The sequence below is a fragment of the Oncorhynchus mykiss genome, chromosome 2 (assembly GCF_013265735.2).
Source record: "Oncorhynchus mykiss isolate Arlee chromosome 2, USDA_OmykA_1.1, whole genome shotgun sequence".
Classification (NCBI taxonomy): Eukaryota; Metazoa; Chordata; class Actinopteri; order Salmoniformes; family Salmonidae; genus Oncorhynchus; species Oncorhynchus mykiss.
The window spans coordinates 36,285,348-36,310,829 of NC_048566.1; the positions used below are offsets into that span (position 1 = coordinate 36,285,348).

Consider the following 25,482-nt stretch of genomic DNA (forward strand, 5'->3'; position numbering starts at 1 on the left):
CACACACACACACACACACACACACACACACACACACACACACAAAGCACTTAGGGAAAACAGATGTGAGGAGGACGGGGTATGTTATTGACCTGTTCACCTGGGTCTCCCCTGTGGACGTCTACCTGGCCTGCTGTTCACTCTCAGGGCCAATCAGGGGAATAATCCCATAACAGCTTGGAGAGGACAAAGCACTTCAGTTCACAAGAGGTCACCTTTGAATAGCTTTGCTTTTTCTTTTTAATTGAACTTTTATTAAACATTTACATCTCCAATGGTAACATGCACAGGCCAATCATTGGATTCACTCTTGGATTCACAGGTTTTCCTATTTGACAGTTTATAGTTCTAAAATATGATTGATGTCGTAGTTATTTCAGCTAAGGGGTAGATGACCTGCCAGATGGGCAGAATCAGCTCCTTGACGCTCTTATCAAAGAAAAACAGCATATAGCCAAAGTAGTGTGAGCCAGAACACTCATACTCCCAATCAAAGTGTTCTGCCGAGATACGAGAGAGGGTTTACTTGACTTTCCCTTTTCGTTTTGAGTTCTGGCCTCTGTCTCACTCAGAGGAACCCTGTCACGCACCCATAATCCAGAAGTGATAATGTGTTGATGATGATGTGTGTGTGTGTGTGTGTGTGTGTGTGTGTGTGTGTGTGTGTGTGTGTGTGTGTGTGTGTGTGTGTGTGTGTGTGTGTGTGTGTTAAATAATTGTGCAGTCATATGAAAAAACATAGAGTTGACAGCTATTGCTTTTCCTGTCTTCCTTTTAAACCCAGAGAGCTGATCTGAAATCTGTGGCCTGGCTGAGTGTGAAGAAGTCTCCAAGGTTTTGTCCCGGAAGAGAAAAATAAGGTGGAAAGGAGTTCAATTATTCACACACACCCTCTTCTGTTCCTTCTAACCCATTCTCGTTACCCTGGGATTCTCACCAGAACTGGAGTGGCAGAGTTTTCAGCTCTCAATTCGTAATCTGACAACTCAATCTCAGCCTCTGTAATCCCCCGGGCCTTTAGGGGTGGATTTGGGACACCCCCTACACCCCTTTTCTCTATCTACCCCACTATCTCCATCAGAGGGGTAATCTCGCCATTAAGTTCCCTTCCCCCATCATCTCATACCCCTCAACCCCCCCCAAAACTCCCACAACACACACAAGCCTTTAGACGCCCCCCAGCCTCTCCACCCTTCCGACCACCCCAACCCCCATCACCCACCTCTCTGTCTCTCTCTTTCCTCCTCCACTCTTTCACTGCAGGACATTTTATCCCACCTCCCAAACTTGGGACCGGTGCCTCAGTGCTCTGTAAACCGATTGATTTGTCTGTGGTGACTATTATTGGTCTGTAACAAGGGTCGAGGGGTCGAGGGACTGACTGTTAAATGTCCAGCGAGTCAATAAATTCTCAGTCAATTATGTACATGTTCATCTTTGCCGTCTTGAAGCCTGCTGCCTGCTTAACATGGATATATTGACTGTCCCTCGGCCATGATGTTTTTTTTGCATAAAGAGTTAGAGCAGAAAACTGCTATCCGTTAAGAAAATGAATGTACGGATTATTGCAAACTTGATTTAATCCACAGTGAAACCATCTTTGAACTGCAACTGACATCTTTCTCCGACAATTAATAAGGACGATTCATTTTATTCAATTCAATCATGCAATTAAAACCAAAACAGTGTCATGGTTGTTGTTGGACATACAAAAGTGACGTGAAGTGGTGTTATGAATTTTTGTCTTTGCTTTGTATATTTGGAACATGGTGGCTCTAGAATGCAGGATGAGTTCAAACCCCTCACAAAATCCCTGTCCGTGTCACATTTCTGTTTCTACAGCTGTTTGGGATGTTGCTCTTTGCTCTGCACCCGTGTTGCAGCTAGAACCCCCCCCCCCCCCCCCCCCCCCCCCCTTCCCCCACTCCCTTTCAAACCCAGCCCTCTCCCCTTCCTAAACCCCACAGGGAGAAGGAACCACCACAGCTAATAGAAATATGCTCAGTCCTAGCATAAAGATACGGCAGTATCAAACCAACAAGTCATCATCCTCAACATAGCGAGCCAAGAAGGAAATGTCATGTTAGTCTTCCGAATGGTAGAATCAGATGATAATATTCATACTTCAATATTTCATATCTTGTCTGAGATCAGTGCCTTGGAACAGCCTATGGATGGCGGGGACAGATAGGCCTATATATCCATGGGCTCGTCTTCCACCCCTTCTCCTCCTCACACTCCCCCTTGCTCCTGCGGTAGCCATGAATAACCCCCCGTCCGTCCCGCCTGTCATCAAGTTGTCATTAAAAGCCCTGGTCTGCGTGTCTGCTAGTCGTTCCTCCATGGGCCCTGACAGGAATTCCTCCTCATGCCACCTAGCTCCTCCGCCTCTATGTCGGACTGACCTGGGAACCTGGTGTGTCGCTGGGTATGGGGAGTTGATAGAGGTTGTCAGGAGGCAGAGCTATTGTGGTATAGTGAGGATTGGGGGGTGGGGAAGTGGGGTTTGGGCTATGACCTTGACCTGTATGGACTCTGGCCATAAAATTGAAAATGTAATATGCGACATCCAAAGAGGATTGTCATATCGGAGTTCTCTCTTTGTAGTGTGTATTATCCCGTTTGTGGGGAGGTACAAGAGCTATTGAATCATATTTGTGGTTTATTAGTGTATGAGATGGACCCCGTGGGCGGCAGGTTGCCTAGTGGTTAGAGTGTAGGGCCAGAACCGAAAGGTTGCATGATTGAATTTCCGAGTTGACAAGGTAAAAATCAGTCGTTCTGCCCCTGAACAAGGCAGTTAACCCACTGTTCCCCGGGCGCCAAAGACGTGGATGTTGATTTTGGCAGCCTCCGGCACCTCTCTGATCTCTCTGATTCAAAGGGGTTAGGTTAAATGCGAGAGACACATTTCAGTTGAACACAGTCAGTATCCCCCTTTCCATCATACACTGAACATACAAAACATTAAGAACAATAAAGTCTAAGCCGCAGGGGGGTTCTAAGCTGACATATGGAATTGTTTTAAGATGTTCACACTATGGATCATGATATTTGCTATTTGCTATGGAATTCTACGACCCCTTCAGGTAGACAATACAAATGTTGGGACAAAATATTGATTCAGGCCTTTAGAGAAACACATTGAATAACATATTCAGAAATGTCAAAAAAGACAGAAAAAAATAAATCAAACGGAACAAGGTTTTGAAGTGTTTGTCCTTCATCCTCACATTCATTTTTTGAAAAACAGGGTACCGGCTACCCTCAGATGAGTACCGTTATACTTGTGTGTGTGTGGGGGGGGCGCGGGGGTGGGGCAGAGCAGAACGGATACTACCGCCATTCGTGCTCGCGAGAGTCTCCCCTTTTCAGAGAGGGGAAGTGCGGATGCGGTGGATTGAGATGCCTCCATTGCAAAAAAAGAAAATATGGGGATGTTTGTATTATGTTACTTAGATTAACGCACTGCTCTTTCCATGACCTAGACTGACCAGGTGAATCCTGGTGAAAGCTATGATCCATTATTGATGTCACTTGTTAAATCCACTTCAATCAGTGTAGATGAAGGGGAGGAGACCGGTTAAAGAAGGCATTGAGACATGGATTGTGTATGTGTGCCATTCAGAGGGTGAATGGGCAAGACAAAAAATGTATGTGCCTTTGAACGGGGTATGGTAGTAGGTACCAGGCGCACCGGTTTGTGTCAAGAACTGCTGTATTTTTCACCCTCAACGGTTTCCTGTGTGTTTCAAGCATGGTCCACCAGCCAAAGGACATTCAGCCAACTTGACACAACTGTGGGAAGCAATGGAGTCAACATGGGCCAGCATCCTGTAAAGGCATCTTGTAGAGTTCATGCCCCGACCGACTTGAGGCTGTTCTGAGGGCAAATGAGGGGGTGCAACTCAATATTAGGAAGGTGCTCCAAATTTTTGGGTATTCTCATTGTATATTGTTCTAAACCAGACTTTGAGCCCAGATTGACTGCTCTCAGAGTCAAAAGGCTTGGAGTAGTGCTGTGCAAATCCCTTCAGTCAACATACTAAGGTGACGTCATGCAGGTGACTTGTTTTGAGGAAGGCCTAATTGAGTCACTCAAGAACTTTACACCTGTCTGAGTGACAGGTTAATTAACCAATTAGACACCTGGGTTAAACTCTGGCCCCTCGGGGCGGTCTCTAGCCCAGCCCTCCATGTAATTTGAGGACACCACATGACCACACAGAGCCCAGCCCGTCCGTACTGTGCCTGAGGGTCATTTGCAGAAAGGCATAGACAAAGCCATCTCCTGTCTGTAATTTGAAGAATTAAATGTCCTGTATTCATTTTAGAGGGAGTAATTATCTTTGGGCCACTTTGCACAGTTGTTGTTTGCTCATTTTGGTTTGCCTTGATGCACGAATATCACAGGCAATACGTTACTTTCGATTGAATGAACATTCATTCTCCAGTTCAAATGAGCGAATCTCCTGCAACAGGAATGTTTGTTGTTGTTTCCACGTTAATGAAGGATATTTCTCAGCCAAGCAAGCAAAATTGCTCAGAGCGTTGCATATAAATAGACTTCCCTGCAAAGCATTATGCATCTCTTCTTCCTGTCCTCTCTGTGCTGGTTTCTTCTCGTGAACTGGAGGTTCGGTGTATACAGTTACCCCACAGTGCATGTTCTCCCGCTGATCATTGTATAAGCACTGTATATAAATGTAGAAATAAAAATCATATTTTGTGGTTTACCCTGGAGAACTTGATACATATAGAGCTACCCTCTGTAGGACACCGTAGAGAAGTCTTCACTGGCCATCCAGGTAATTAAAAAGTCAAAGATGACGACTTCTAATCACAGACATACAGTAATTAGAGAGGAGGCTTGACTCCGCTCTATATCAGGGTCCTACTCCTCCCTGTCAGTGCCCGCAGATGTTCAGATTGTGCATCCCTATATATCACTCATTGACACGTCTCTTGGTCATCAGTGACTTATGATGGACAATTGGAGTTTTGCCTGAGAACTGATGACTTCCTACTATGGACGCCATACACTAACTCGAGCTCGTTTTCAACAGTGGACAGAGTGGTGAGCAGATATCCTCTAATATTATGGGGAGGTCCTGAGCAGCATGGCGCCGTGGTGGAGGGCCGTTCCGCTCCGTGCCAACCAGGCGGGCGTTAAATAAGGAACGGCGAAACCCCAGAGCAGTGGGAGACTGTGGGCGAGGTCACATACACACACAAACACTGGTCTGGTCTGGTCGGGTCTGTTTTGATGTTGGTCAGTCGGGGCTGGAGCACAGCAGGCAATCCCACAGGCGCCTAAGGAGAAACCCCATCGGGAGGAGTGACACCACACTCTGCTCTCCGGCTATACGCTCACTCTCTTACCCATGGGGATCGTACGCAGAGCCACCTCCACTACCTGTCTCTAAGTTAAGCTTAGACATCTTATTAAAGGGATACTTCGGGATTTTGGCAATGATGCCCTTTGTCTACCTCCCCAGAGTCGGAGGAGCTCGTGGATACCATTGTTATGCATCTGTGTTCAGTATGAAGGAAGTTAGAGGTCGTTTGGCGAGCCAATGCTAACTAGTTTTAGCGCAATGGCTGGAAGTCTATGGTATCTACTAGCATGCCCTTTAACACATAGCTTAGATTCCGAGGCTTCCTCACGTTCGTTTGCTCCAGAAACGGAGTAATTCACTTAAATTGGACAGTGGACAACAGACCTACTTCCCTGTAAAAAGCCTGGGAGTTTTGTGTTTTAAGTCGCACTCTCTACCCCCTATCCTGGGCCCTAACTTGGCCTAGCTTCCTGATCCGTGGGAATATGTGTCAACTCGTCCCATGCAGATAAACAGTCGGCAATTAGAGGGAGCGAAACAGAAGACAGTAAATTACTACCAAATCCTCCCTGCCGGCCAGTCCTCTAAGTCTGGCTGCTTTCTAATCAGGACATTTCAGAGTGGTTGGCCTCCTTTCTCTCTCACACACACTGCCCCAAGGTCACAGTCTTAAAGGGATATTTCAGGATTTCGGCAATGAGTCCCTTTATCTACTTCCCCAGAGTCAGAGGAACTTGTGGATACCATTTTTATGTCTCTGTGTGCCATTTGAAGGAAGTTGTTAACCAGCAGTAGTGCTAACTAGCATTAGCGCAATGACTGGAAGTCTATGGTATCTGCTAGCATGCATAACAAAACTACCTCTAACTTCCTTCATACTGGACGCAGAGGCATAAAAATAGTATCCACGAGTTAATTTGCCAAAATCCCAAAGTTACCTTGTAAGCCTAGACGGATTCTCCTCATACGAGCAGAAATATTGTTGTCCCCCCCCCCTTTTTTATAGGGAGACTTTATATTACAGTTTCTCAGTCAGACCCGTTTCATCTTTGTACATTTCACAAACAAATTGAACGGCTTGGGTAACACATCAAAGCTCAAACCAAGAAAAGGAGCAAGTCACTCACTAGTTATTGCGGGCCCATATTGTGAACATATGGGGATAAGTGACAGTTTAACCCGGCTCTGAGAAAACATCAAGAACTGGAAGTGAAATAGAGTAAACGAAAACAGCGGGGATATGATAAAATGGGCAATAAGTAAGATTGTATTGTGAGGGTTTTAGTATGAACTTTAAACTCCCTAGGAGTCGAATGTCAAAGCATGAAACATCTAGTTGAATGTTTCTACTAACACATCTACAGCAGCTGTCTGCCTGATGTTTTCTCCACGTTAGTTCCCACATGACTAGGAATAGATCAGAACATGTGATTAGCCAACTCTCCTCACCACAGATCCTGTTTAACGGACTATAGGTTTAAGAATGCTGCTGTATATTTTAGCAATATACTATATAGTAAACCCAAGTTGCAATGATTTTTTTTTGGTCTCGTAAATAAAATGTATATCATGACTGACAATTTAGGAGTGATGTAAGCCAAACATAGCAAGAATTAGTACATTTACATCATATTTTGTTTTCTTTCAGAAAATTCAGTTGTTCGTGTTTCATAAGTGTTGTCACATAAGTCTTAACAGATCCCTTTTGAGTTCACTGCACATTCACAGAGCCGATAAACCCAACACACCCAGGCTAACCCAGGTTAGTTCCACCGTTGGTTCCAGCATTGTGTTTCCCCTCCACTTTCACCCTGTCCTGTCATCAAAGCAGCCTGAACCTCTCAACTCCTGACCACACTGTCTCTCGCTCCTCTCTGCACCACCCGGACAAAACACAAGGGTTCACCGGCACAGTGTTGCTCATTACTTTCTCACCTCTCTCCTTTGGCACTCTATCCTCTGGTACTGTGTCTGGTAATGCCATTAGCGTATTGTGGTAGCTAGCCAGCGTATTACGATGTGGCTAGGGGTATTACACAGTAATAAGGCATTAGCTGGTCACCACCTACGCTTTAACCTCCCATGGTCCTTGGTCTTCTCAGTCACTGTAAAAACATCACTGAATCAACATGGAATTAGATGAAATTAGTCAATATCAGGCCACTTTTATATGACATGTTTTGGATGACTTAGTAAACTGTTTGTATTGTAATTTGCAACTTTGACTCCTGAGGCTTTGCAGCTGTCACTAATGACATGATCACATTTTCACAGCTGATGCAAAGCAGCGAGTGTGAGGGGGTGTTACTGAGTCTGAGTGGGACATTTTGACTAAGCCAACTAAAGTTCCAAAACTCCTGACCGCAACCAAGCCAACCCACCAGCATCTCAATAACCTTTGGTTTCGGTTCAACAAGAACTAGTCAACCTTTGACCTCACAACCACATACAGAAAATAAAACACCTAAAACTCTGCTCTTCCTGCAAGTTTCCCTACGAGCCAAACCCAAACCCCTTCCATCCCCCATCGTCGTTGTCTTTGCTGACGCCAATCCATCTTGTGGAGAGGAGCTAGCTGTGTGTGCTGGTGTCTCCTGGTCAGGTTTCCCACAGGGGCGCACTATACCTCCTCTCCCTGACCCCAGGGAGCGAAGGTCACATGAGAGAGGGGAGTGAAAAGGGCTGTCTTCTGATTTATGACCTGGTGGAGCCATTGGATCCTCCTGTGCTCCAGCATCCCATGTTTTTTGTTAGGGGGGGGGGCACACTGAAGCTGAACCACCACCCACCCCCACTCACACCCCATCTACAGGTTTAGGGTATAAGGTTTCAAACCTCCATATTGGGTATGGGTATGGGGAATGGCAGGGTGGGTGGAAGTGGTAGGTGTGTTCCTTACTCTCTCTGTAGGTAAACAATGTAAGTCATTTGGGGCATTGGAATCAATCTGATCAGGTTTTGGGAACTACATTACTTAACTCCAATATATAACCCTTGGAATATACCGTAGCCTACATCACAGCATGACTCATCAATCACATAAATCCAGATCTTTTCACTTGCTGGCTTGGCCAATGCGCTCATGCCAAAAGCCTCCCACTGGGTACAGACGTCAATCCAACGTCTACTCCACGTTGGCTTAGCGTCATTTCGTTGAAATGACGTGGAAACTACTTTGATTCAACCAGTGTTTGCCCACTGGGCTTTCTCTTTCTTGTAAACAATGTTCGCTCAATACGCCGATTTGGAAGTTTATAAAATATACATATATATATATATTTATTTTTTTACAGCAGACAGATTAGAGTCCTTTCTTTTCAGCAGGATCCATTTGCTTTCCAAACTGTGTTTCCCCTCAATTTTATTTGAAATATTGCGAAAAGCCTGTTTTGTCTCCGTGCTGTTCACTGACAGATATGCAGTGCGTTCCCGACTGGGCTATGACTTGTTATTGGGTTACTCACAATCCACAGCTAGGCAAAAGTATTGGCATCACAAGCCATGCATGTTTGGATACTGGGTATGCAGATTCTCCATACAGGGCAGACTGAGAAAAAGGCACAACCGGGTACACGTGAGCTCTGTACAGGGAAGACAAACGGACACAAACAGAGAGGGTGGGGGTGACGACATCACAACGACTTGGGGGCAGTGGGTTCAGAACAACAACAACAACAAAAACTGTATACACATTTTTTCTTAAATATACCACCACCCGAAAGGGCACTTAGTGACTGGGAGGTCAAAGGGCACGGGTAGATACTTATATGTGCACGTGCCAGCATAAATCACAGATAAATCATATGTTTGAGTCGTTTCTCCCCCTTGTTATGGACTTGTAGTTTTCAGTCGGTCGGAGGTTTGTCTACAGGTTTGTGTCACTGGGTCCTCGGGCCTGAGCTATAACAGACTGTGTGGTCATGTGTCGACCCCTCTGTTCCCAAGCTCTCTGACTGCCAGGACACACAGACACGCACACACCCATAACCATTTGAGGCCTCCAACTAACTTCCCCCATTAGTTTGTTGTTGTCACTGCCTAAGACATCCCTTAGGAAAACGTGCCTCAGGAATGCCTATCGTCTCTGTGCCATGTGCTAGTTCTATCATAGTGATCTTGTGACCCGATGTGTGTGTGTGTTTGTGATTGCATGCTCTGGTGTAAGTGTGTGTGTGTGTGTGTGTGTGTGTGTGTGTGTGTGTGTGTGTGTGTGTGTGTGTGTGTGTGTGTGCACATGCATGTGTGCATGCTCCGGTGTGTGTTCATCCCTCTCTCTCTATATATCTCTCTGTGAGTCATGAATTGGGCTTCTCTCAAGCGTGGACAGTTGCAGCACGCTGGAGCTGCTGGCCTAGAAGAACTAGGCCAGATTTGACACACTTCACAACCCCTGCTAAACCTGACACACATTGCTATTCAGAGTGCAAGGAGGAAAAACACAGAGCCCAAATCACTATCCAACAGTGCAAGAACGCACACTAATAACATCCCCAGCAGTAACATACCGTATGTCCTTCTGAGGGGGACTACTGTGTGATGTAAGCATGTCCGAGAAACATGTGACAATGCCTTGGCGCCCCCTCGGGTTCATGCCGTGGGGGAGATCTTTGTGGGCTACACTCAGCCTTGTCTCAAGGTAGTAAGTTGGTGGTTTGCGAATATCCCTCTAGTGGTGTGGGGGCTGTGCTTTGGCAAAGTGGGTGGGGTAATATCCTGCCTGGTTGGCCCTGTCCGGAGGTATCGTCGGACAGGGCCACAGTGTCTCCCGACCCCTCCTGTCCTCAACCTCCAGTATCTATGCTGCAATAGTTGTGTTGGGGGGCTAGGGTCAGTTTGTTATATCTGGTGTAATTCTCCTGTCTTATCCAGTGTCCTGTGTGAATTTAAGTATGCTCCCTCTAATTATCTCTCTCTCCCTCTCCCTCTCCCTCTCCCTCTCCCTCCCCTCTCCTAGGACCATGCCTCAGTACTACCTGGCCTGACTCCTTGCTGTCCCTAGTCCATCTGTTTGTGCTGCTTGCTACTCCAGTTTCAACTGTTCTGCCTGTGTCTATGGAACCCTGACCTGTTCACCGGACATGCTACCTTGTCCCAGACCTGCTGTTTTTGACTCTCTTTCTCTACCGGTCCTGCTGTCTCGAACTCTGAATGCTCACCTATGAAAAGCCAACTGACATTTACTCCTGAAGTGCTGACCTGTTGCACCCTCTACAATCACTGTGATTATTATTATTTGACCCTGCTGGTCATCTATGAACGTTTGAACATCTTGGCCATGCACTGTTATAATCTCAGAAGAGGACTGGCCACGCCTCATAGCCTGGTTCCTCTCTAGGTTTCTTCCTAGGTTCCTGCCTTTCTATGGAGTTGTTCCTAGCCACCGTGCTTCTACGTCTGCTGTTTGGGGTTTGAGGCTGGGTTTCTGTATAGCACTTTGTGACATCAGCTGATGTAAAAAGGGCTTAAATAATTAATTTGACTAAATTATTGATTAATACGGTGTCCATATTAGGACAGCCTCAGATAGATAGAGACGGGTGCTGGAGACTAGATGTGCATAAGGCTTTCACATTCATAAGGTATGTCTGGAGACTGCCTGTTAGCACATTTTTCGGCGGGTTCAAGAGTTCAGTGTTTCTTATTCTCAGTGATTTCTGATCTAGCCTAGTTCCAGATCTGCTTGTGCCATCTTACCAATTCCTATGGTCATTGGCATGACAATGACCAGAGAAGTTGGCAAGACAGCACAAACAGATCTGGGACCAGGTTACCGCTGAAGCAGTCCTCAAATTAAAATCAGGGCAGCTAACAGAAAGGATATGGTGGTGCTGGCTAAACACATGGTGTCGGAGGTCTGGTTTGGCTCTCTGCAAGGCCCCCTGAAGTTTAACGTTAGGAAAAACCCACATCAGCATCAAAGCCGTGGATGGTAGATCCCTGCCAGGTTATCACCTACTTCCCGCAGGCCAGTCACATTAGAAACCCTTTGATGTCTAACAGGTGGCAAACCTTTTATTTGTAGTATTGTACATTTGGAAAAGCAACATTTGGTGGCAATGCCTTTCCTTCAATGTAACTTGATGCCATCAAATTCAAACGGACTGCTGCAACTAGGTGTTTAGTCTGTTTATCCCAGAAGAACATGTGTTAAAAACCTGGTCCTACGAACCAATAACAGGATGTAACAGCAGGCTCTGTAGTCAGCCCTGACTGACACCAACAGACAGACAGGGTACCTATTGTTCTCCTCAGAGAGAGAGAGAGAGAGTATGTGTTGGATGGGAGAAGGTTTTGGAGGAAAGAGACCGTTTGGAGGAGAGAACCAGGGACCAGACAAAGATAGAAAGGCAGAGAGAAAGATAGTGAGAGGTGGAAGAAAGGTAGAGAGAGAGCGTGCAAGAGAGAGAGAAATAGAGAGAGTTGGATGGGAGAAGGATTTGGAGGAAAGAGAAAGTTTGGAGGAGAGAGCCAGACAAAGAGAGAAATACAGAGAGGGGGAAGAAAAGTAGAGAGAGGGGGAAGAAAGGTAGAGAGAGGGGGAAGAAAAGTAGAGAGAGAGGGAAGAAAGAGAGAGAGAGAGAGATACAGGCAGAGAGAGAGAGAAAAAGAGAGAGACAGAAACAGAGAAAAGGTAGCAGTTGTCCACGGACGTCTCAGCCTGACCACCTAGAAATAGCATCAGGCCACAGTCTCCTTTGTGTTGTCTGTAAACAGGACCTGTTGCAACTCACTCAAGGGTTCTATATGCCCAGAATGCTAAAAGGATTACCACAGGCAGCCTCTTGAGCTAATGTGAAAAATGAGATGTGAGGTGGTGGAAAGAGACAACAAAGATTCAAAGGGCCAGACAACATCAAAACACTGACTCACTCACTCTTTTCCATCAGACATTCCTAAAACAACTTACGCTATTTACAGAGGAGTTTCTTTCTTCTCAAAAGTAGTTATTAGCCTCCTGTAAACAACGGGTTGCCTGTACCCACAAAATGGTTAGACAAGTTTGTAAGACTTAAGACTAAAATTATGATTTGCAATGTTAAAGAGTGGATGAAGTCATCATGTACTGTTTCTGTCAGACAGAGTTTGTCCTGCTTCACTGTGGTGTTGATGTGGTATAAATATGTGCTGCTTCATGGTTTCTGTATACTTGTTTATGTCTACTGGAGCTGGAGCCAAAAAACAATAAAACAATGAAATGTTTTTCTCACACAAATATAACTTTATTCTTAAAAATGTCTGTGTACAACATCATACACACTTCTCTTTGGAGTAAAAACTAAAACCTCTCATATACACGGAAAATAAAACAGATCGAAAAATGTACAGAGACATTTTGTAAACATGCAAGAGAACAGTTTTCTCCGAAGAGTTTGCAACACAAATCCAGTTTAAAGGGGGGGGGGGGGGGGGGGGGGGGGGGGGGGGTCCAGTTGTTTTGGGGCACTATGCTACTTACAGAGAGAAAACACCATGGCTCTAAAAGGGGTTTGGTTGTTGATTTATTACATAGCCTATCATGTGACCCTCCTCAGGTCCTATATTACTCCACCCAATGACTGTCTCTCCGTGTCACATTCTAACCCGTACATACCACCCGCAGAACTTCAGTGAATTTTTCAGAGGTATCCCTGGGAGAACTCTGATCAAGGTGACGTTTTCATTTCGATAAAAAGGGGCATCACTGACAGATTGATGAAGTGAGGCAGGATCTACAGCTATTAAAAAGGTAGAGGGGGGAGAGAGGGAGTTCTCACCCCCTTACCGTCCTCCCCCAGGCCTAGGGTCTCCTGCGGGGGAGAACCAGATGACCATTGGCCCCAGAGGGGAAAGGAACCCCAACCCCCAAACCAGAGGGAGTCTGGGGGACTCTGTAAACGTCAGCTCTGAGAAGGTGACACCCTCAAATATTTGGCAACCTGATAGCTCATGGTCCCTTACACTTTGTAGCACTTTCTACTATGGTGAAATATGTTACATGACAACAGCAACAAAATAAATCTGTGTTTGTGAGGAATTTAAAATGCCCTTTTAAGTTAATATTTTGTGGTAGCGAAGTAAAAAGTCACTTTTTTTCCACAAGGAATTGACCAGTTATCCAGTAAAAATAACTTAGCACACTTTAATTTCTATCCTGCATTGGCAACAAGGTAGCTTACACAGTAGCAACAGATAAAAAGGCAATGCAGAGTTCGCTGCCAGCCAGTTACACAGCTGTAGCTGTCAAAATCAATCACAATTGCGTCACAACTAACGTATCAGTGGTCAGTAGTTGCTGTGTAAGAGTTAGCGCTCTTTGGGGTAAGGTTCAGAGGTGCTGTAGGATCAAAATAACCGACCCTGCATCCCTCCTTGTCTAATACGACTGTCGCGGTAGTACTGTCTCTAGAGTATTATGCTCAGTGTTTAATTGGAGGGGAGTCTCCTATAAAGCTGTTTCTCTTTCTCTCTCTCTCTCACTCGTTTCCTCTCTCTCTCACTCATTTCCTCCCTCTCTCTCTCACTCGTTTCCTCTCTCTCTCTCACTCGTTTCCTCTCTCTCTCTCACTCATTTCCTCCCTCTCTCACTTTTCGTCCAGTTCAGTGCATTAACGACCCCACAGGGGCCCTCGCGTGTTTGTTCCAACGCCCGCGTTTAAGAAAAAAAAAAGAGGCACCACACAAACTAAACTGGCACAGTTCGGAATGAGGTACTCACGGTTCACTCCAGTTTAGAAAAAAACTCTTGTGGTTTTCCATTCTAAATTATGAATTTGTTCGAGAGAAGAGTGTAGGGTTGTAAATACAGCCTCATCTGTGCCTGTTGTTTTCTCACTGATGCGCCTTATTGTGTGTTGTAGAGTCAGAGCGGAGCTTAGGGGAGGCTGTCAGTCACTATAGATCTGACAATACCTATTGGTTAGGATAGGGAGTGGGCGGGACAGCCATATCCAACACAACCGCACACACTCACTGACACTAACATCTTCAGGGGTAAATGATTCCACTCGAAAATAAGGTGTAGCCCATCCACACCCCTCACTTTCCATAGGACCTATAAATACAGCATATCAACCTGGGAGAAGACTAAGGATTACGGCACAATAACAAAGTCTCTGTCCTTCAGGGGAACATGTCTTCTTTTAGAGAAGTGGTGTCAAACAGTGGACTCTTTGGGCCCCTCCTGTGCTGCGTTCTTGCAGCTGTAGAGCCACTTGATGACACGGGCATTCCTCTCGATGATTGACACCCCCGTGGTCAGCTTCTCGGCCACCTCCTCCTGGAAAAGCCCCGCCTCTCCTGAGTGGCGGGAGAACTCGCTGGGCTCCGAGCCACCGCACCCTCCCCCTATGCTCCTCAGCACCAATGAGAGCGTGTCTACGTCGCTGGCCCCACCCAGGAAGTTCTCAGGCCCCAGCCGGTCCACCATGTCCAGGTCCAGCCCGCAGTAGTCAAAGAAATGCTCCTGGTCAGACAACGCCACTGAGCATCGCAGAAGCAGATCTGACTTGGAGCGTTGTAGTCCTGAACGCCGCCGCGGTGGTGGTGGTGGCGGCACCCGCTTCCAGATGTCCGCCGCGTTGTCAGTGTGGTCACTCACGTTGTTGCCCTTGGTGATGCCATTGCCATTTCTGGTACCATTGGTGGTGCCATTGCTAACACAGCTAACACCATTCTTAGTCCGCTCCAGTGTACAGCTGAAGCCAGGGCTGGGCACCGGTGAGCGCTCGTGGTCCGTCTTACTGGATCTCCGGCTACCCGGCCCTCCCTGTCCCCCGTCCACGGTGTCCTTGTCATTGGTCCAGGACATGCGTGAGTCACCATCCCGCGACAGAGCTTTCTCCTCGCTGATCACCATCTTCTGGGTGTCCCCCTCGCCCCCGCCACTCTTCTCCCGCATGGAGCCCTGGAAGAGGCGGCGGACAAAGTTGTACCCCTTTATCTCCATGTTGGAGTTCCCCAGTATGACGCCACCACTAGGCAGGCTTTTACACTCTTTCTTCTGCCGGTAGATGACCAGGGAGTCAGGCCGCAGCATGCGCTTACCGGTGCTCCTCCTCAGGATGGGGGCACTGTGAGGGGCTACCAGGGGTACGGAGGGTGGAGTCCTGGGGGTCCTGGGGCTGGGTGGGGTCACCTTGTTGGCGTTACTCCTGTTCCGTGCTTCCACATCCACCGACGTCCTCCGATTCTCCTTCCTCGAGTCATCATTCTCGTTCTCGTCTCGTACGTTGAGGGGGCCGGTCAGGGTGGGGAAAGGGGCAGAGGAACGGCGGGGTGGCAGCCGTGGGGTGAGACTCCCAGGCACGGTGAGGGGACGACGGTGTGGAGGAGGTGGTGTGCAGGGCACCAGGACGGGCTCCTGTTTGGTGTTAATGACCTGCTGGCTCTTAACGTACTTGGCCTTGTCTGCCTCTAGTCTCTCTACGGCGCTGATCGATCGGCCCTGGCCCCCACCCTCCATCTGCCTACGCAGGTAGTCCGGGCCCTTGTTGAGGAGCCTCAGAGGTGAGGGGGATCCAATGGGTGTTAGCGGTTTCATGGTGCTCCACCCTTTCGGGTAAAGACATCAAAACAGCAGCCCCAAAATGGCTGCCTTCTCCTGCAGCTAGTGGCGAAAGGTGTCCCCCTGGATTTATTGTTGTGCCTTTCAAGTCTAGTGTGAACTTTTTCAGTAAGCTTTCTGCTTCAGAACTAAAGACATAGCAGCTCCCATTCTCACTCACAGTTCCTGAATCTCTCTACTGAGGAAATAAATAGGTAGCAATTCTGTGACCACAGAGGCCAAGTTTGATGTGGAGCTTGCTATAGATAGCTTATAGCTATAGATAGTCTCTTTTTGGGCACTGTTGGAGCCCAGACAAATTGATATCTCTATCTAGTATTTACACAGGCATTTGGATAAATGGGCAGGGTGCAGGGAAATCCTGTTGCCACTGGCCAAAAGCACTCCCAAATGGGACGTTCTCCTGCCCACAGCGCAGCAGAAATAGCAGGCAGAGTTCACTTTGAAAGGGTTACTATTTTCCACCCTCCCCCTTTCTTTCTTTCTTTCTCTCTTTGTCCGTCTCTCTCTGAGCGATCACTCCTTTTCCGTTGATCTTTTCACCGAAGGTTAGCCCTGGGAAATGAGATATAATGGCTTCAAATGTTTGCTTTGCGAAGGCAGGCAGGCTGAGGGACGCTGGGTTCGAGAGACTCCTATTTGTTCGGCCGCCGTCGCGGTTGAGGTGACCTGAGAGTGGGCGGCACCGGGACACTCGGACGTTGACGGACGGATGAAGGACTTGTCCTCACCTCACCTGCACTCACAGTCCCCTGGGAGAAAAAGAAAAAAAAAGAAAAAAAGAGAGAGGTGTTAGCACGGCCTGCTTTTCTCCAGGGCAGCAGAGACAGAGAAACAGAGAGAGACGATATGGCAGAGAGTGACAGTAGTCCCTAAAGCTCACACTGAGCTCATGTCGCACTCTTTAGAGCTGGAATGAGTCCTGTGTCTGTCAGGAAAGAGCTGGGCCAAGCTCCCACGCATGCACTGAGCTGACTGCTATTGGGAATACACAAAACATGCCAATCCAAGTTTTTACGAGGAATTGAATATCTTGGAGGCTACGTTCATTTTAGCAATCATACTTCCGCACTGATATTCCTAACACCCTGTAGCTGTGAGAGAATGTGTCTGTGTGTCTACGTGCAGTAGGGGAAAGGAGCTCAACACATCTCCCTAAACGATTGCTCCTCAACATGCAAGGTTGACAGAAAAGAGGCATCGCACCTAATATACATTTGCATAATCAGCTGTGATGAGTTGAACAAAGCTTCTGCACACCACATTTGTCCTAAACAGCTGCACAGAATACTTCACTAACACAAGACCATCAATATTTAAAAACCCTGCATAAAAACCCTGCTAAGTCAACCAATACACTTCCAACGCAATAACTCTCTCACAGTTGCAGCGGGACAGCTTGCTCTCCAAATTAGCAAGCCCCAATGAAAGATAAGTTCAACTTGAAACCAAAAGTAGCTGGAGTTGTTTGAAAATGGTACATATCTCAATGGCATGTTGCATAGAAAGAGAAGACCGTTTTATTTTTAGGGGCACGCATTGCGCTGACTTGGGAGTAAGGAAGGGAGGGGACGAGGTTGTGTGTTTATAACGGGATAGGGAGCCTAAGCCAAGGCGCAGAGAAAGTATTTATATCTATAGAGAATCCCAACATGATTATCGTGTGTGTATGTGTGTGCTCTTGCATGCATGTGTGTATATATATATATGTATGTGTGTGTCAGCATGTGGCAATAAGGCCCTGCCCAGTAAATTCAGTTGTTTTTCTACAGAGTTGGTTTGCAGATTATCAGGCCTTTTGGAGAGCCCACATTCATTTTTGTTTTACCTTTATTTAAACTAGGCAAGTCAGTTAAGAACAAATTCTTAATTAACAATGATGGCCTACCCCGGCCAAACCCTCCCCGAACCCGTACAACGCTGGGCCAATTGTGTGCCGCCCTATAGGACTCCCAATTACGACCGGTTGTGATACAGCCCGGGATCGAGACCAGGGTCTGTAGTGACACCTCCAGCACTGAGATGCAGTGCCTTAGACCGCTGCGCCACTCTAGAGCCTACATAGGCTTCCATCTGTGGTATAGCAGTAGAAAGACCTTGTCTGTAAACCCCAAAACTGCTACAAAAACCTGAGAGCACAGGTGGTGGCTGTTTTTCATTTACTTTCCTTCCAAAAGTATTTAGAAACTGGCCCAGAAAACCAAATGTGCTCCTTCTGCTGTGTGACTGCTGGAGTGTCAGTGGTATTGTTCTCAGAGTGGCCTTACAAATAAGTCTATCTTGGCTCTTTGTTTTTATGAGGCAAAACAATGAGTGACCTCCTTCTGGCAGGAAAAGGATCTATGTCTGTGGTGTTTTTAAAGGGTTTTGTGTACATATTTCATAACAGTATAAGGTTAGTATGTTGGTACGGTTCAATAACAAAGAAACAGAGGCACTTTGCAAACAGCAAGTACTTTCCATAAGGATCCTAGCCCTAATGATCATGAAACAAACCCCCAAGACTTAACACAAAGTCCTATGAATTGGTGAAAAAGCTAATTACTGGCACCATGACATAAAAAGTGGACCGTTCAACCTCCACACCTCTCTCACATCAACCCCCCCTCTGCCCTGCTGTCAAAAGCCCTAGAAGGCCTACTACTATAAATTCCGTCTAGAGAGGAGGGGGGACGGCTACACTTTCCAGATGTCAAGCAGGCAAGGCCGGGAAAGGTACCCATTGTTTGGAATAAGTTCCGGAACAAAACCCAACAGGTGCCGGAGGAAAGAGCCTAGACAGGGATAAAAACAGGGATAAAAACAGGGATAAAAACAGAGATAAAAACAGGGATAAAAACAGAGATAAAAACAGAGATAAAAACAGGGATAAAAACAGGGATAAAAACAGAGATAAAAACAGGGATAAAAACAGGGATAAAAACAGAGATAAAAACAGGGATAAAAACAGAGATAAAAACAGGGATAAAAACAGAGATAAAAACAGGGATAAAAACAGGGATAAAAACAGGGATAAAAACAGAGATAAAAACAGGGATAAAAACAGAGATAAAAACAGGGATAAAAACAGGGATAAAAACAGGGATAAAAACAGGGATAAAAACAGGGATAAAAACAGGGATAAAAAGAGAGATAAAAACAGGGATAAAAACAGAGATAAAAACAGGGATAAAAACAGAGATAAAAACAGGGATGAAAACAGGGATAAAAACAGAAAGGGTAACACTTTATTTGAATGGTCCATCTGTAGATGCTCTAGATCTACAGACTATCAGTAACATTTCAACCAACAACTGTATCTACTAACCCTTAACCCTAACCTTAACCCTGGTCCTAACTCTAAATGTAACCCTTACCCTAAACCATATTCTAAACCTAACCCTAACCTTAACCCTGGTCCTAACTCTAAATGTAACCCTTACCCTAAACCATATTCTAACCCTTAACCCTAACCTTAACCCTGGTCCTAACTCTAAATGTAACCCTTACCCTAAACCATATTCTAAACTTAACCCTAACCTTAGCAAGCAGTTGCCTAGTTTGTTGATAGTATGACCATCTGCATCTACAGATGGACTATCCAGACCGTCCGATAAAGTGTAACTACAGAAAGAAACTGGGTAATGAAACAGCAGAACTAAGGGTAGCGGTGGTGGAGGTGGTGGGGCATCATATTTACCACACACCGTTCTTTCGGAGGGATATGTGCTCCATCAGACAGTAGGATTGCCGTTTCAAGTGGCAGGATTATGCCACTGGAGCGCAAAGCGAGATTAGTGCCTGCCTATGAAATCAAATATGGGGTACTGATGACAGGCAGCCTCTAACCCTCCATGGATGTGTCAGTTGTTCAATCCAATCTGAATAGGAGTTCTATAGAGTTTGTGGCATAGAGTAGATCCTGGTTTTAGTTCTGACCAATGGAAGACAAAACGGTTAACCGCAGGATGTTGGAGTCAAGTGTTACGCAAATATTAATAGAAACACGGTTTATGACAAAACAAGGGAGAATGTTTAGAATATGAAAGTATAACTCCATAGACCATACATCTTTTGAAAACCACTGCCTTTTTCCACTAAGGCCAAGTTCAAAAAACGTGCTCCCCTCTGAGATTGACTGTGTTCACAAGAATGCCTTTTGTTGTTTGACATGTAAACGTCTTCTGAAGGCATTGTATTCATTGGATGTGACAACGGCCGTTTGAAGAGAGCCAGCCAGTCTCTGATTAGAGGTTCTCTCTTGCTCTGAGCACTGTAAGTACTATCACTGAGAACAATGCATAGATCAGTGTGAATCACAATGCTAGCCGTTGGTTGTTTGGGACACTATTTATTACTTACAAACCAGAGAGTGGCCCAAATTCAAGTTTGCTCATATTTCTTCTGGACACACACGGTGATTGATAACCGAGAGAAGATTTAGAAATAGACAGGTTTCAAGCCACAGGGTAAGAAAACAGGTTGGATCTGAAAACACAGGGTGAGGTCAGTAGACCAGGTTGACGCGTACGTACGTGCACACACACACACACACACACACACACACACACACACACACACACACACACACAGTGAGAGCGAGGGGACCCAACCTGCATTTACACACAGACAACAGCCTCCATTAACTCCATTGACTCTAATGAGACTAATTAGTACCCAGCACCTTCTACTGTGATCCTCTCTCTTTTGAAAAGCGTGTGACAGCCACAGCAGAACGTTTCTCCTAATACACTGCATCGCCACCGCTCCCGCCCTGACTATTCAATTCAATTCAATTCAAGGGGCTTTATTGGCATGGGAAACACGTGTTAACATTGCCAAAGCAAGTGTGGTAGACTACCTCCTTCTCTCACAATGGGTAGTTATTAACCTCTCATCTCCCTGGCTTTTTATGCGTCACTGTCCATCTCTCATCTTTTTCTACCTCCTCTCGCGTTCTCTCTCTCTCTCTCTCTCTCTCTCTCTCTCGCTGTATTTGTCTCTCCCACCCCCCCTCTCTCTCCTGCTTTCTTTCTCTCTGTTTTTCCCGCCCACCCTGTCGTTCTCCCCCCCCACCCTGTCGTTTCCCCCCTCTGTCTGTCCCCTCTCTCTCTCCCTCTCTGTCTGTGAAGCTGCTAGCCCGCCTGCAGGGAAGGCTTAGCCAGGCACTCCACATAGCCCATAAGAAGAAGCAGATGTTTTGTGTCAGGCTACATCAGTACCTCTGGGCCGGACAGACAACTGGGGCCGAGAGAGTAGCGAGGGTCCGACGTTCCGTGGTCACCAGGGTCGCATTGCGATTGTGTGCACAACAAATGGATTCGGCTCACTCAATTTTGCTTTTAATCAATGGTATTATTTGGCCTACTTGGTTAATGAGTATGACCCAGGTTTGATAAACCAAAAGCAAAGGTCATGCCAATATGTTTCCCACTGCACAGCTCAGAGGGCAGGCCTAATTCAAAAACAACTGATTCAATTTATTGTTAACTTTGCTACTGTTTCAAATAGAAATGGTGCTAGAGGTAAGCTACACTGCTCAAAAGAAAATAAACACTAAAATAACACATCCTAGATCTGAATGAATGAAATATTCTTATTAAATACTTTTTTCTTTACATAGTTGAATGTGCTGACAACAAAATCACACAAAAATTATCAATGGAAATCAAATTTATCAACCCATGGAGGTCTGGATTTGGAGTCACACTCAAAATTAAAGTGGAAAACCACAATACGGGCTGATCCAACTTTGATGTAATGTCCTTAAAACAAGTCAAAATGAGGCTCAGTAGTGTGTGTGGCCTCCACGTGCCTGTATGACCTCCCTACAATGCCTGGGCATGCTCCTGATGAGGTGACGGATGGTCTCCTGAGGGATCTCCTCCCAGACCTGGACTAAAGCATCCGCCAACTCCTGGACAGTCTGTGGTGCAACGTGGCGTTGGTGGATGGAACGAGACATGATGTCCCAGATGTGCTCAATTGGATTCAGGTCTGGGGAACGGGCGGGCCAGTCCATAGCATCAATGCCTTCCTCTTGCAGGAACTGCTGACACACTCCAGCCACATGAGGTCTAGCATTGTCTTGCATTAGGAGGAACCCAGGGCCAACCACACCAGCATATGGTCTCACAAGGGGTCTCAGGATCTCATCTCAGTACCTAATGGCAGTCAGGCTACCTCTGGCGAGCACATGGAGGGCTGTGCGGGCCCCCAAAGAAATGTCACCCCATACCATGACTGACCCACCGCCAAACCGGTCATGCTGGAGGATGTTGCAGGCAGCAGAACGTTCTCCACGGCATCTCCAGACTCTGTCACGTCTGTCACATGTGCTCAGTGTGAACCTGCTTTCATCTGTGAAGAGCACAGGGTGCCAGTGGCGAATTTGCCAATCTTGGTGTTCTCTGGCAAATGCCAAACGTCCTGCACGGTGTTGGGCTGTAAGCACAACCCCCACCTGTGGACGTCGGGCCCTCATACCACCCTCATGGAGTCTGTTTCTGACCGTTTGAGCAGACACATGCACATTTGTGGCCTGCTGGAGGTCATTTTGCAGGGCTCTGGCAGTGCTCCTCCTTGCACAAAGGCGGAGGTAGCGGTCCTGCTGCTGGGTTGTTGCCCTCCTACGGCCTCCTCCACGTCTCCTGATGTACTGGCCTGTCTCCTGGTAGCGCCTCCATGCTCTGGACACTACGCTGATAGACACAGCAAACCTTCTTGCCAGAGCTCGCATTGATGTGCCATCCTGGATGAGCTGCACTACCTGAGCCACTTGTGTGGGTTGTAGACTCCGTCTCATGCTACCACTAGAGTGAAAGCACCGCCAGCATTCAAAAGTGACCAAAACATCAGCCAGGAAGCATAGGAACTGAGAAGTAGTCTGTGGTCACCACCTGCAGAACCACTCCTTTATTGGGGGTGTCTGCTAATTGCCTATAATTTCCACCTGTTGTCTATTCCATTTGCACAACAGCATGTGAAATGTATTGCTTCCTAAGTGGACAGTTTGATTTCACAGAAGTGTGATTGACTTGGAGTTACATTGTGTTGTTTAAGTGTTCCCTTTATTTTTTTGAGCAGTGTATATGAGTAAGCAAAGACATTTGACTAGGAAGAGTGCCAGTAGATTTCTGTTGATTACTCTGGTGGAGAAGAGAGATTTCAAACCCAGGAAGTGTTTGTTTGGTTCATGAGGACTTCATCATCTACCCACCAATGAACCAGCTAGAATCCAGAGCTAACATAGCATATCCAAAGGAAACCGGCTGTCCTCAGTTTAGAAGTTCCACTTTGAAATATGCATTCAGAGTGATAAACACAAGATAAGAAGTACATCAATTCTCGGAGAGACCACCTATGAAGCACTTTAAAGTGTGTTGACCCTCTTTTTTACCTGTCAAATAAACGAGGGGCATCTGCTGTGAACTATCTCTCAATCTTCACCTCTATATTTTCTCCTTTCTCGTTCCCCTGTCTTTTGAAACATCTGGCTCCTCTCTGTAGGATGAAACAGGCAGAAGATGGAAGACCATCACCATTGCACTCATTTTAACCAGGACCTATTCAGGGTTCTCTTGCGGAGTTTGTAGACTCTATGGATGCACAACATGCCCAGGTCGACAGCGCCATGTGTGAACATAAAGACTTTGACCATTAACGGCCTAAAATTAACGGTTCAAACCTCTTCGGTCGTTAACCAGCACTACAGAAACATCTCTAGAGGGTGTATTCTAAGGATGGACAGAGAATTGGCTCCTCTAGGGCCACAGACTAGGGCCACAGAAGTTACATTATTAACGGCTCTAAACAATGGCTCTCTCTGGGTCTAGTAGATAATAAGGGAAAGACCTGGACTACTCCATCTCATTAGCTGGGGGAGGACAAAAAAACAAAACATGACAATAAAAAAATAACAGAGACGGAGCCAGGGGGATAACACCCCTCCACTGGCCCAACAAACAAAGCCAGTGACACACCGTAAATCCCATCACAATTGTGAGGCTTCGAGTGCCATCAGGCCATTAGCTACTTGATGTATGGTTGGGGGGGGGGGGGGCAGGAGGTGGGGGATGTTGCGGGGTGGGGGGGTACCTCAGACCCTTCCACTGTCATGCAAGGGGGCATCAGGTCACAAGGGACCGCCACCTCACTAGACCTCCTCCAACCATAAAATAGATGAGATGCCCACTTAACTCACTGAATGTGGCTCTTTTGTCATTCAATGGTAATCACTGGAAGACGTGGAGATGAACACAATCTGTTCTGCTCCGTGTCATTACCACTTAACAGTCTATAAGTCAACTATTTATATTAGCCTAGTCCAAGTTTATTCAAGGTTGGGAAAGTCCGAGGCCAATCGCAAAAACCTGAAGTACGGATCGTCACTTAAAAAAAAAAGCACCCTTGATTAGCTACTCAAGAGACACGGACTACCTGATTGTGGCACTGGAGGTGCAAGACTGCCGGCCCTGGTCAACCTCTTATCAGCTCTCACACCCGTGGAAAGCTAATAAAGGTTGAAACGGTTGAGATAAGACGGCCAGACTTCCTCGACTATTCTAACTTTTATCAACAGATCAAACCGACTCCCTTTTTTTCCTGCCAGCAGGAGCAGGCACCCTCCTGGTTGAGCTGATAACCACAGCACAGTTGACCTACGGTATGTAACCCAATGACTCAATACTGACTGTTTGTGTGTTACACTTTTTAGGCCTAATGCACAGAAAAAATACAATTAAGCATGTGTTTTGCCCACATGGACAATTCTACAGATGCAGAAAAACATAGCTCTCTTCATTGGCCTTTCAGTATTACATTTGTATCGTTCCAATGGAGAACTACTCGTAACTTTCACTTGTTACACTTGCCCCCCCCCCCCCCCCGTCCCCGTCCCCGTCCCGTCCCACCCCGTCCCGTCCCACCCCACCCACCCCTGGCCCTAGTGGAAGCTAGTGCCATGGATGCAACCTGTGTTCCACTTTAGACCTCTGGAACCAGTCCCAGCCCCTGACTCCCTGGTAACCCGTGCCACAATATAGTGACACCTGATCCACTCTCTGTCTACAGCTCAGTGGTGGAATGTTAAGCCTCTACTATGATGCCTCACTGTCGACGAGTGAACTAACGTGCACTTGGAAGGGGAACCTATCAAGGAAATGTTGAAAAATGGTATTATATAAAGCCAATATAAAGACCTATAGTCCTTCTGGTCAGGATTTTGGGGAATGCAGCTGAGGTCAAAAGGGAGATGGAAGAGGTTGGTGGTGGACTGGGGTGTGTGTGTGTGTGTGTGTGTGTGTGTGCCTGCTTGGGGGGGGGGGGGGGGGGGGGGGGGGGGGGGCAGTAGGCTTCTCTGCAGGTATGTGGTGCCTCCAAACCAGGTGTGGATTTGTGTACATATTCTAAGCAATGACCACCACTGTTACACCTATAAACGCCAACATGTCTTTATGTGACTAAATACAACGAACCCTCTGTCAAATATACTGCTGAATGCTGTGTGTGTGAGAAAGAACCCTGTTGGGTACCAGAGACCCCCCCCCCCCCCTCCGAACCTCCCAAATACACCATCCTGGGGTTGTATACATAGTGCTATACACACACATAAATCTGGGC

At 46.6% G+C, this 25,482-nt stretch overlaps 1 protein-coding gene across 6 annotated transcripts in view; it reads right to left on the minus strand.

Moving 5' to 3' along the window:
* Positions 1–13,715: 13,715 nt before the first annotated feature.
* The window catches only part of LOC110488840 (protein FAM110B), a 56,728-nt gene continuing 44,961 nt past the window's right edge, over positions 13,716–25,482 (minus strand). For all 6 annotated transcript variants that reach the window (XM_036947382.1, XM_036947385.1, XM_036947395.1 and 3 more), the window contains exon 2: positions 13,716–16,634. In XM_036947382.1, coding sequence (XP_036803277.1) covers positions 14,473–15,858 — 1,386 coding nt within the window. In that variant the 5' untranslated portion in view covers positions 15,859–16,634 and the 3' untranslated portion in view covers positions 13,716–14,472. The remainder of the gene's footprint in view (positions 16,635–25,482) is intronic.